At 45.5% G+C, this 13,413-nt stretch overlaps 1 protein-coding gene across 1 annotated transcript; it reads left to right on the top strand.

Annotated features, from left to right (window-relative positions):
• The first annotated feature begins 5,373 nt into the window (after nucleotides 1-5,373).
• Nucleotides 5,374-10,055, top strand: NEFM (neurofilament medium chain). The gene is made up of 3 exons (XM_075556497.1): nucleotides 5,374-6,474; nucleotides 7,115-7,239; nucleotides 8,486-10,055. Exons 1-3 carry the CDS (start codon nucleotides 5,395-5,397, stop codon nucleotides 9,852-9,854), a joined length of 2,574 nt encoding a protein of 857 aa, XP_075412612.1. The 5' UTR covers nucleotides 5,374-5,394; the 3' UTR covers nucleotides 9,855-10,055.
• Nucleotides 10,056-13,413: the final 3,358 nt, after the last annotated feature.

The following is a 13,413-nucleotide window of genomic DNA, read 5'->3' as shown; positions in this document are numbered from 1 at the left end:
TTTTACTTTGTCTTGTTTTACCTTCTTTAACATAAACCATTGTCCGTATGTAAACATGTTCACATGATGACAGTGATGGAGTTTTCTGATGATGACGATGGTGACGATGGCCCTGTGATTCAAAATACTGCTAAGTGCAAAGGGAGACATTGCTGGACCAAGCTAGGCAGGATTACACGTCACCACAGCTGGACCAACCACCTATCTCAACGTCACCATGAACATCTTCTCAATCAGCAAAAGAGAGAAGGAGACAAAACAGAAAAGGAGGAGACAGGAATTAATACTGAATCCAATTAGATTGTCTTGATTCACTGTATTTATTAATTTGGCATTCTTGATGTAAAGGACTTGTGAAATTTATTTTTAATACACATAATTTATAGCACAAAAAACACCTTTCTTCCTCTAAAGATCTCAAAGGACATATTCAGATTATTTCTTAAACAAAGCAGGACATGATAGTATGCAAAGAGCAAGATCTCATCTACATTTAAATTTCAAAGAAAAAGACCGAACACTTCATTAACTGTTCCTTTACCTTTTCAAAACTCTACACTAAGCACATAGTAATTTTGAAGAAAAATGTAAGTGGAATCTTTTAAACTACATCATGTTCTTGCTTGTGTACATGACAAGAGGCAGCTCTGAAAATAACCCACTTTTAGAGAAGTATTCTGAAAGAATACTGCTTTTCAGAAGTGTCAAGATTATGAAAAACAAATCCGACCATGGGGCAATGAGATTTGATTACAAGGTAGATTATCTTCCTTCACTCTTTCATCTTACCTTCCGAAATTTGGTCCAAAGTTAATAGATCATTGATCTGCTCTTGTTTTATAAAGCTCATTTTAATTGAGAGTTTCTGATTAGAGAATTGTGTCCCTTGCTAAGTCAGGTCTTGGTAAGCTTGCGATCAAATACACTATGAATATAACATGGCCGTACTGATGCATAGGAATGTGCAATGCAGTGTTTTAAAAATCCGAGTGAATACGATCAAGATCGGCGGCTTTGTTACGAAAGCCATCATGTCCAATTAAAAGTATGCTGAAAATTCATACAGGAGTAATGTTTTCATATATATCCACTGAACTTTATTTTTAGAATCACTTTTAACAGGGATATATTAATTTTGTTCTGTTTATTAATTCTGTCTTCTCCCTCTGGCTTTCACAGAACTGATTCACAGTGGTCGGGTAAAGGCATTACACAGCACAAAAAAAGTGAGGGGAGGGGGGATCTACAAGCAATGTTAAAGCTAAAAGTGAAAGTCTTCCCCACAAACTATGACATCTCCACATACTGAATTTCAAAACTGATTTTCTATTTAGGACAAATTTAAGATGAATGTTTTAAATTTTCTAAATACTTGACTTTTTGTAAAAACAACAATGGATATAAAAATAAGGCAATATTTATTTAGTAAAATATTTAACAAGAGAAACAAGTCCAATTCTGGTGGCTTAATGTCTGAGAAAGGACACCATAATTCGAGTGGAATCATTTTAATTAAAGACAGTAGGGAAACTCACACCCCAGTTTTTCTGACCAGAAACAGCCTTTCTCCCCTGAGGATATTTTTATTTTCCTTTTAACATCTGAAACCAAAAAGACAATAGGTCTAAAACTGCTTCTAACAGTTGCCCTTCCAAAGCATAAGCAGAAGGAAGTTTGCTTCCCCTTCCATGCCCGCTCTGCGGGAGACAGCTCCCAGTTTCCTGCACTCACCGTGCCTTAAATAATTAGCAGAAGAAACCGTACACAAGGTTATTCACCAAGAGTTCTAGAATCAGGTATTGGCAAGAGGATCAGATTCAAGACATCACAGAGGCCAGAAGAGAGGAGAGAGGACCTTGGATAGACGCATTCCGCCCATATGACACTCCCGTCCTCTCACAGTGTCTTCCTCCCTTCCCAGTGCCTACTTCCCATTTTCCTCACATCTGTATGAATCTGAAGGGGGAAATGGCATTCTTTAAAAGTAGAAATGGGCACAAACCCCCACCCATCCAATAAAATGATTTAAAAAGAAAAAAAGTAGAAATGGGAGGAAATAGGTGAAAGAGGAGAAAAAATGCCCAGTTCTTTCTTTTTCAATCTTGACCAAATAAATAAACTCCTCATGCAAAGGAATTCTCTCATTATTACATATAAAGCCCTAAGGAGACTCAGAATAGCTCTATCTAAACTATAAATTTTACACTTGCACTTTATCTACTGAAAGACCACAAAGAATGGAGTATGCCAGGTATTTCTATAATGTAATGCAGAACAGACTCTAGCTTGTAAAAACACCAATTGAGAAATTATTTCATTAAAAATATCTTATATCTAAATATTATATGGTATAACACCCATGTTGACATTAAATTGCAAACGTATCATAACCAACCTGAACTCCATCAGTGCCGCATTGTAAATGAAGATAAATCCTCAGGCTTATTTCTTCTCTTGTTATTTTTTCTGTAGCCATACTTTTTGGGGGTAAAAAATGCAAAAACTTTCATTCCTTTCTATGAAAAAAATAATAATGTAGTGAATGTTCTTTAGAAACATGAGACAAAAAGAGAAAACATCTGTTATATATTTTTATATCTAAAAAACTTTTCAGACTAAGATCACGGATGATGATAACCTTCAAGTCACCTTCAGGGAAAGAGCTAAGTGAGCCTGCCACAAGATAAAATATTTTGCTACATGTGGAATAAACATGTTTTAAGCCATTGGAACTTTTTCTCCTTAGTAAGGTGACAGTTCTATGTTCTCTGCATCGTTCCATGGTACCCAGACTAAGCAATAATACTTCAGGACATGGAAGTGCAATTTTAAGCTATAGGCAAATGGTTTAGGCTTTGCAGGGGGTCATTATTTTATTTGTACGCAATGCTTACCTCTTCTGTAACCAACTGGAAGCTCACCAGTTTCTGAGCTAGTGTAGATACAAGGCAAAACAGGCTCATGATGAAGTTAGAACATGTGTCTCCTTGTAAATGTCTCACTGCAGAATCATACTCATCATTTTCAAAGCCCTGAAGGAAAAACCCTTAGCAGAAGCCTGCCGGCGGACCATGTGTTCTCATTGCAGACTTTCTGTGCGTGTGCAACAAGAAACTGACAAGGGTTTTCTATGTTTCAATAAAAGCAGCTCATCGTCATAACTAAGATATAGTAACTTGTTTTCTTTTTGCAAATAGTTCCTCGGTGCATGATCAGTATCTGGCCCTAACTAGGGGATGTTACGCAGAATCCAACAATAAGCAGCTCTTTACTGAAGGACAGGTCTTTTCTTTCTCTCTTCCTTTATTCATTCATCGGAAATCAGAAAGTCCTGTTTCTCCACCATATTCATCCATCAGTCCCCTCACTATCAGCTGTCTCTGCCTACAGTTGGAGACGTGGGCTCCCCTTCCCTGGAAGGTAACTCGGCAAATGGAAACATCCTCCCTTCGCCCACACACCCTGCAATGCTGCAATTTCATGCTCAGGGACCAAAATTCACTCCCTAAATTAACCCCTTCTGTCTTAAAATGCCAGAAAAGCCTCTCACCAGAAATGCAGGGCTTCTGAAAGGACTCACTAATCGGTTAGTTAAGATGGTGACTGTAGAAAGCATGCTGTGAAAAGAAGTTATTTAAGTGACAGCCTACTTTTCATCCGCAGTGGCTGCTTCTGGGCCACAGCATTTCAGAAGTCAGTCCGGCATTCTGTCCTTGACTTTTCCTTGCAGTGTCCTGAACTTTTTTTTAGCCTGAATTACTCTCAAAGCACAATCCAAAATAAACTGGAGAGCAGGAAGTCTGTATAAATGCTTTGTTTAAACAAATATGTTTAAAGATAGTAATCCCTGATTCCAGGTCAGTCCTTCGGATCTCAATGAGAGAATATATTGCATATAAGAAGGAGGGAAACTATCTGGTTTGGGCCAAGCTTGCCTTGCGATGTCTTTTGGGCAACTTTTTAATGAATTCAGACACCGCTCCAACCACTGCATTAAATATAGGCAATGCTGAGATGAATGAGAACAAGGCAATTATCAGTGTTCCAACTTATGCCTCTGTATCTAGGGTCCCGGCAGACTTCAAGTTAGCTTTTCCGAGGAATATTTAACCTTTAAATATCAGATCCTGTATGTTTGATTCCCTGGATTCATAACATATGAGAAAATTCAAATTGGGCTATAAGCACATTATTTCTGTTGATTGTAATGAGTTTCGGCTGTTTTCAGAACCTGCACTCTCTTCACCGAGCCAACTCTGCATTGCGGAGAACTCTGACTGCTGTCCCAGCGTGACTCCTGCAAACACAAACTTTACTACAAACAGGCTTGAAAAGTGACTAAAGGGAAACAGAGGATATCCCACTACCCAGCAGACAAAGCAGGATGACAAGCCCCGGGGGGCAGCCGAATCTGCCGGCTTGCCGGCCAGGGCGCTGTCCTTGGTGCTGCCGGCGCCACCGCGTCCCTTACCTTCTGCCCCAGCGGAAGCTTCGGGAGTCCCCCAAACGTTAAGCAGAACGTAACCCCGGATCCCACCTTTAATACAAATAACTACCCCCAGCTACCTTCTTTGTCCTCTTCCCCAAGCTTTCCGGCTTTCCATTCCTTAGCCCCCGCCCTCCCCCTCCTCTCTAGGCCCAACTCCTTAGCGCTCCACTCCAGCCGCCCGCACTGGGGGAAGGGAAGGAAGCCTGGGGGCGGGGAGAGTTGGGGGAAGGGATTAGAAGGACTGAAGGGGGAGGGGATCCCAGAAGAAGGGGAGCAGAAACAGGTATGAAGATAAAGGGTCTAGGAGAAGGGACTGAGGGACAGACAGGGTGAGTGGATCTGAGAAAGATTACAAGTGGGATGGAAGAAGCGCCTACCAGCTGGGGGGGGAGGGGTGTGGGGGAGATAGATAATTGAGCACAGAAGATGGGGACAGAAAGAAAAAAGTAGTGGAGAAAGTGTAAGAGAGTGCCACTGCAGAGGAAATGAAGAGAAAATCAGGAGACTAGGGGGTCCGGAGAAGTACGGCCTGACCGACCGACCAGACAAAGAAAGGGCGTTGGTGGGCATTCACTTCTAGAGTGGAAAAAGGCTGTCTGAAGGTGCAGGGGCACCGGCAGAGAGGGGCTGCGGGGCCACACGTGATGCAGGACTGAAAGGGGGCCCCGGCGGCGGAGTCTGGGGTCCGCGGGGCCGCGGGCCCACGGGCCGCAGGAGCTGAATCACTGCGAAGCCTTGGGCCCCCACCCCCACCCCCTATCCCGGAGTGCCGGCAGTCTCCGCCCCCTCGGCCGCCGCCTCCACGGGGCGGGGCCCTGGCCCGGGACCAGGCGCCGCGGCTATAAAGGGGCTGCGGCGGGGCCGGTAGAGCGCTGTGACAGCCACACACCCCAAAGGCCTCCAGGATGAGCTACTCGTTGGACTCGCTGGGCAACCCGTCCGCCTACCGGCGGGTCACCGAGACCCGCTCCAGCTTCAGCCGCGTGAGCGGCTCCCCGTCCAGTGGCTTCCGTTCTCAGTCATGGTCCCGCGGCTCTCCCAGCACCGTGTCCTCCTCGTACAAGCGCAGCGCTCTCGCCCCGCGCCTCGCCTACAGCTCCGCCCTGCTCAGCTCGGCCGAGAGCAGCCTCGACTTCAGCCAGTCCTCGTCCCTGCTCAACGGCGGCTCGGGACCCAGCGGCGACTTCAAGCTGGCCCGCTCCAATGAGAAGGAGCAGCTGCAGGGGCTCAACGACCGCTTTGCCGGCTACATCGAGAAGGTGCACTACCTCGAACAGCAGAACAAGGAGATCGAGGCCGAGATCCAGGCGCTGCGGCAGAAGCAAGCCTCGCACGCCCAGCTGGGCGACGCGTACGACCAGGAGATCCGCGAGCTGCGGGCCACCCTGGAGATGGTGAACCACGAGAAGGCGCAGGTGCAGCTGGACTCGGACCACCTGGAGGAGGACATCCACCGGCTGAAGGAGCGCTTCGAAGAGGAGGCGCGGCTGCGCGACGACACGGAGGCCGCCATCCGCGCCCTGCGCAAAGACATCGAGGAGTCGTCGCTGGTCAAGGTAGAGCTGGACAAGAAGGTGCAGTCGTTGCAGGACGAGGTCGCCTTCCTACGCAGCAACCACGAGGAGGAGGTGTCCGACCTGCTGGCCCAGATCCAGGGGTCGCACATCACCGTGGAGCGCAAAGACTACCTGAAGACGGACATCTCGTCGGCGCTAAAAGAGATCCGCTCCCAGCTCGAATGCCACTCGGACCAGAACATGCACCAGGCGGAAGAATGGTTCAAGTGCCGCTACGCGAAGCTCACCGAGGCGGCCGAGCAAAACAAGGAGGCCATCCGCTCGGCCAAGGAAGAGATCGCCGAGTACCGCCGTCAGCTCCAGTCCAAGAGCATCGAGCTCGAATCGGTGCGTGGCACCAAGGAGTCACTGGAGAGGCAGCTCAGCGACATCGAGGAGCGCCACAACCACGACCTGAGCAGCTACCAGGTAGGAAACGGCGACTGCGTGGCCAGACTGCGCCAGCGCCAGCGCCGCGCGTCCCCGACCCTCCCGCGCGCGCCCCGCAGTCCTCTCCGCCGCGCACCCTGGTGGCGGCCGGCCAGTACTCCCGCGCGCCGCAGACCCTGCCCTGCGGAGTTCCCGCAAAGTGTGCCCGGCCTTCCCAACTCCGTCCACCGCCTCCCCCGCGTACTTTGGTCACAGCTGGCTAAGCGTTCGCACTTCTTGCTAAAAACTTAGTTCCTAGTTCTGCGCCCTTGCGCTGCAGAAAGCTGATAAGGCAGAGCCCTTAGCACAAATTCTGGCAGCCATTTGCAGCAGTGATCCAAAGCACGCGCAATTCAGGCTTCAGCAAATAGCATCTAAGAGGCGTGGGCCAACCTGTGCACCTTCGCTCCCTGTTAGGAGATCTTATTCTAGGTCTCCCCGTGAGGTGCTCAGGATATATCGTCTTTGATCTCGTAAAATTGCAGTTCCCTTAGATTGACTCAATGGATTTCTTTATTAATGTACGGGGCCACGGTTCCAGAGATGTGCTGTGCCAGGAGGGTAGAGAGAAGGGGACTAGAGAGACAACAAATGATCTGTAAAGACAGTGGCTAATTAAGACCCCCTGTGTCTGTTTCAGGACACCATCCAGCAGCTGGAAAATGAGCTTCGGGGCACAAAGTGGGAAATGGCTCGTCATTTGCGGGAATACCAGGATCTCCTCAATGTCAAGATGGCTCTGGATATCGAGATCGCCGCCTACAGGTATGGTATTCCCTGCGGACTCAGAGGAAGACTTTCCGCACTGCAGAGGCTGTGGGGACAGAGAGCCTTCAGCCGCTCAGTTAAAGCTGGCAGCTGGCTGCAGTCTTTGACAGGTGTCTGGTTTTCTTCTTTAATTAAAGATGGACTAATCCAAAGATTTGGAAACGTGATGGTGACACTTTTTACACAGCTTTTAAAAAAAATGAACAGCCATTGAGATAGTGTGAGGACTGCAGGGGTGGGAGGGGGGGTGCTACTTAATGGCAGTACTGGTGTTTAAATTCTTGCATTTTACCGAAAAATTTTCCCACATATCTGAATCATAAACGCATTTCTAGTTTCCCTTATTTCATCCTGTGCTTCCAGCTTTCCCAATTGTATTATTATGTCAAGGACAAGCACTGGGACATCCTAGTTCTCTGCTTCCCTTTTATAGCTTACTATTGCCATCTTCTGGTTGAGAATAGAAACAAACTGATCAAATGAAATATAGGCATATTTCTTTTTATAGCTTTAGAAAAAAACTTGGTATGATAGACTACAAGTTTAAATTATATAACTAGAATGTGTCAGAGGAGTGTATGTATATAAACGGGGTGAGAAGAGGCAAGATTATACATCTACTAATTGATGTGACCTTTCTGTTGATTTATATTGTAAGAAGATGATGCTTGATAAAGCAATTTTGCACTGTCAATAAGATAATTACATTACAGAGTAAGTTGAATAATTATGTTAAAGAGATGCTATGTGATTATAATCACAGACCAATTTATAACTTGGCATATCCATAGTAACGTCAAGCTAGAAGATGATGTAGGATATGTTTTGGAGCCTCCTTATTATTTTTGTAAACATTTTCAGCAATTACATTTGCTTTAAAAATATTTCCCCATATATCCTGGAAGTCCAAAGGTTTAAGGAGGTGACTAAGCCTGTCTAGTCACAAGGGTACATTAAAACATTTTTATATGGCATCAAATGGAGCACTGCGGCACTGGCAGTGGTGGCTGGGCGTGGTTAGTGACTGCAGTAGGCAGTTGGATAAACAATCTCTCCCTGCCCCTGGGTATGACCCAATAGACCCCTGAAATGACAGCAGATGCCACAGTGGCTCAAGATAACCTTTTATTGGGGTGATTCCTTTTATTCACAGGTATCTACTGACACACACACACACCCCTATGATGGAGCTCAGAAGTCCCATTGAAATTTTAGTTATGCCTGTCTTTGCTTGTTTCCTCAGAAAACTCCTGGAGGGTGAAGAGACCAGATTTAGCACATTCTCTGGAAGCATCACTGGGCCTCTGTATACACACCGACAGCCCTCAGTCACAATAGCTAGTAAGATTCAGAAAACTAAGGTCGAAGCTCCTAAGCTCAAGGTCCAACACAAATTTGTTGAAGAGATCATAGAGGAAACCAAAGTGGAAGATGAAAAGTCAGAAATGGAAGAAGCCCTGGCCGCCATTGCAGAGGAGCGCGCGATGTCCATGAAAGAAGAGAAAGGAGAGGAGGAAGAGGCAGAAAAGGAAGAGGAACAAGAAGCCGAAGAAGAAGTTGTAGCTGCCAAAGAGTCCCCAGTGAAAGCGACTGCACCGGAAATCAAAGGTGAGGAGGAAGGCAAAAAGGAGGAGGAGGAAGACCAAGAGGAAGAAGAGGAAGAAGATGAGGGTGCTAAATCCGACCAAGCCGAAGAAGGAGGATCCGAAAAGGAAGGGTCCAGTGAAAAGGAAGAAGGTGAGCAAGAAGAAGGAGAAACCGAGGCTGAAGGTGAGGGAGAGGAAGATGACGCTAAAGAGGAAAAGAAAGCAGAGAAAAAGGGTGTAGAAGTGGCCGCCAAAGAGGAGCTAGTGCCAGAAGCCAAGGTGGAAAAGCCAGAGAAAGTCAAGTCTCCGGCGCCCAAATCCCCCGTGGAAGAGGTGAAACCAAAAGTCGAAGTTGGAGCTGGGAAAGCTGAGCCGAAAGAGGAAGAAAAGAAAGTGAAGGAAGAAAAGAAGGAAGTGAAGGAGCCACCCAAGGAAGAGAAGGTGGAGAAAAAGGAGGAGAAGCCCAAAGAAGTGCCCGAGCCGAAGAAAGCGGACTCCCCAGTAAAGGAGGCCGTGGTGGAGGTGGTCACCGTCACCAAAACCGTAAAGGTGAGCGTGGAGAAGGAGGCCAAAGAGGAAGAGAAGCCACAGGCCAAGGAGAAGGGCAAGGCAGAAGAGGAGGGAGGGAGCGAGGAGGAAGCAAGTGAGGCGGGCTCAAAGGAATCCACTAAGGAAGATATAGCTATAAATGGGGAGGTGGAAGGCAAGGCAGAGGAGGAAACTAAAGAGAAGGGCCGTGGGGGCGAAGACGAGAAAGGGGTAGTCACTAACGGGTTCGACTTGAGCCCAGCTGACGAGAAGAAAGCGGGTGATAAGAGCGAGGACAAAGTCCTGGTGACCAAAAAGGTGGAGACGATTACCAGTGAGGGAGGAGATGGCGCTACCAAATACATCACCAAGTCGGTGACCGTCACTCAAAAGGTGGAGGAGCACGAGGAGACCTTTGAGGAGAAACTAGTGTCCACTAAAAAGGTGGAGAAAGTCACTTCCCATGCCATAGTCAAGGAAGTCACCCAGAGTGACTAAGCTAGGAGTCCCCGCTGCAAGAGGTCAAGCCATATGACAATTTCACAATGCATGTGATCGACAGCTTCGAAGCAGAACGGGTTCTCCCATGGGGGCTCCAGACATTGTATTTTCCTTTGTGCAATAGGAGGGACCTGCATGCAAGCTCAGGGTGCTCCCTCCTCAGTCTTTGGGGGCTTCAAATGCATGATATTGTATGTACCTGGGGAATTTGCCAATTTCCTAAGCTGTTGGAAGGGGGGCACTCAGGGGGGAGGGGATGTCTTGAGGGGTATTATGCAAAGAACCAACTGAGCCAAAAATAATAAGTGAAACACAGAACTCTCCTAGCCTTAAGAAAGCTATATATGAATAATTATGTTTACCTCACTGGTGCATTTAAAATGGACTTTGTTCATGGGAGAACCTCGCTGACATGCAGAGTTCACAACAATTCAACGATTGATGTCATAGCAGTACATGCTCAATAAAGGTCATATTGGAAACATAATCACTGGCGTGGTGTTGATGTCATTTCAAAGTAAAACCTCTTTTACTTCAAGCCCCTCTGTCCCTGGGGTAAATAATTGGGTCACAGGATTATAAGTGACCCACGCTTTTATCGCTATCTCACTGAAAGTGATATTTGGGGGGAAATAATCATTGAAGATATTTTCAGGTGTCAAAATATTAGTCCAAACTTCACTCCAAACTTAAACATTACCCTTTTGCTGGGTGGGGGGAGATCAAGTAAGAAAAAACAGTGAGCGTAATGGAAGTCTTCAGTTTCCTGGTGTTTCGTTTCCTAAGCGGAACTCCAGGAACTTCAAAACAAGAAGAGACCGGAAAGGAGGCATAACTCGCTCTTTGAAGGTGAGGCAGGTAACAGCACTCGGGGCACTCTCTGCGTGTCCAGTGGAAGCCTGGCTGACATCGCTTACATACCTAACACCCAAACTCTAGGTTCAGTTGTGTGGTTCTGGCTCATCTCCCCCACCCCCCATCCCCCCAAAATCAGCTTCATTGATTCTTGTTTGTGTTAATAGAGACTTGTACCTTCGGTGTTTTGCTAATGGAGGAAAACACCAAATATAAATAAAATACCTGGTTGGAAAGAGAAAACTGCTGTTGTCTGTCATAGGTAAGATGCATTTTTAGATAAGAAGACCTGCTCTTGCCCCAGAATATCTTTTAGATCCTTGTGACCAAAATATATATTAATATATTTAGCCATATCTTTCTTTATTTTTACTTTTATTCATCATAGCAGATCAAAACTAGAATTCTTGATATTAAAAACATTCAGAATATTCCAATTTTAATTTCTAAATGTACCTGGAAGTTTTGGTTAATGGCAATTTTTGTGATGATGTTTTCCAACCATTAGTCATTCACTGGTCCTCAAAAGGCTTGCTACAGGTCCATGTCACTTGTAAAAATACAAAATATTTTTTCTCTAAAATAATTCATGTTTTATTTTAAATTCTTATCTGGAGCAAAATCCACATCTACAATGAAGCAGGAGTGTTTAAATATTACCCATCAAATCCGATTCTGGCTATGTAGATGAAGTTTTTAAGTAAGTGTCTTGGAAGCAGGGAGGATAACCCTGCAATGGGAGGGCCGGCCGAGTGAGCATGTGTGGGGAAGCACAGAGTCAGACAATCTGATCACCTTCTCAAGCGTGGAGCTGATCGAGCTGAGAAGTTTGCACCCCTTGAGTGGAATTATAGGAACAGCACACACTTGCCAACACATGACCAGCCAACTTAGATGCACCTTGATTGACAATCCCCCACCAAGAGTGACTCCAATGACAGAAAAACAAATCCTAAAAAAAGACAGGAGTTGCTATAAGAAGTAGGGATAAAGGCTAAATTGATATATAAGGTGAATTTTTAAAGGGTGTATTAAATATGTAACCACTGCTATAAAAGTATCCATCTGTTTATCATCTCTTGACACCTTCAACCATCTCATTTGCCAGCACTGGTCCTTGAAACACAGCTTAGAAACCTGTGCGTGTGTGTGTGTGTGTGTGTGTGTGTGTGTGTGTGTGTGTGTGTGATATACCATTTAAAAATGACAAGACCAGTCAGCAGGCCTATCAAGGCCAATATAGAACTATGTCCCTTCATCTTCTAACTTTGAAATCAGCACTATATTTTCCTTTGCTGAACAAAAGAATTTTAGCAATACTTCCATGTACTTAGGAAATGGATCCACTATTTGCCTTCTTTAAGAATAATATAAAAACAAACTTTAATAAACCACGGCAACATTTCTAAATGTATCAAATTGTCTGATTCATTTATTAAATCAGTAAATAGGGCAAAAGTCTGGGGGCACCATGGTCTTCTAGAATATTCTCATTCTGTTGTCAGTGTCAGTTGTTACACTACTGTTTAAAGAGAAGAGAGACGGAAACTCACGTTTCTAAATGTGGTCGGTGATGACAGCCTCCATTTCAATAGTGAAAGTCTCCACATGTGTAGGGAAGTGGAACCCTGTTCTCTGGTTCCATCAATCGTTGGCTGTAACTTCCATTAAACCAAGCAACAGAAAAGCAAAACAAAAAACGTAAACCCAATTTGCCAGAAACCATTCGAATGACCGGGAAGGGCACTTTGGATTACTAACCACAACGTCAGTGGTGCAAAACCACCCTCTGCTCCACTGTAGAAAGACAAGGCTTTCTATTCCCACAAAGATTCACAGCCTCGGAAACCCACAGACACAGTTCTCCTCTGCCCTAGAGAGTCGCGATGAATCAAAATCGGCAGTGAGTTTGGTTGTTTGGAGAGCAGACAAGAACTATCCCATATGGTTTCCAAGGCAATCATCTGTGAGGGAGCAGAGTGCCACAACTTTTGCCCACAAAGCATCCAACAACCGACCTGGTGGTTAGCGTCCAGAGTTTAACCCACTGAACCACCAAAGCCCCTGAAGTTATTCTTAACTGCCAGACATAAAGAAACGGAGACACAGAAAGTTTAAAGAAGCGTTCTCTAGTTAGAATAGCAAATAGATACTGTAACTCAGAGTGAACATGGGTAAGTTGCCTCTAGAACAGGTAGCTTACCCCGAGATTCTCATAGCCTGGATCCTTTCGACATGGCCGTCTCTGTCCATAAGGAAACGGAGGGGCGGGGATTCCTTTTCAGACTGTTAGAAAGAAAATAAACTATGTTACTTCTCTTTCAGTTGATATATTTACACATCCCTTCCCATCTGAAAAATTGAAAGTGAGTGGAGGGAGAGTGGGTTGGAAAGGGGGAACTGACTAAAAGGATCCACATGTGACCTCCTCCCTGGGAGATGGACGGCAGAGAAGTGGGGGAAGGGAGACTCCGGATAGGGCAAGATATGACAAAATAACAATCTGCGGATTATCAAGGGCTCATGAGGGAGGTGGGAGGGGGAGGGAGGGGAAAAAAAAGAGGACCTGATGCAGAGGGCTTAAGTGGAGAGCAAATGCTTTGAGAGTGATTAGGGCAAAGAATGTACAGATGTGCTTTATACAATTGATGTATGTATATGTCGATTGTGATAAGAGTTGTATGAGCCCCTAATAAAATGT

This window comes from Tenrec ecaudatus, chromosome 8 (genome assembly GCF_050624435.1).
Source record: "Tenrec ecaudatus isolate mTenEca1 chromosome 8, mTenEca1.hap1, whole genome shotgun sequence".
Classification (NCBI taxonomy): Eukaryota; Metazoa; Chordata; class Mammalia; order Afrosoricida; family Tenrecidae; genus Tenrec; species Tenrec ecaudatus.
The sequence above is the reverse complement of the archived record's forward strand: the minus strand, read 5'-3'. Positions and strand labels throughout refer to the sequence as shown.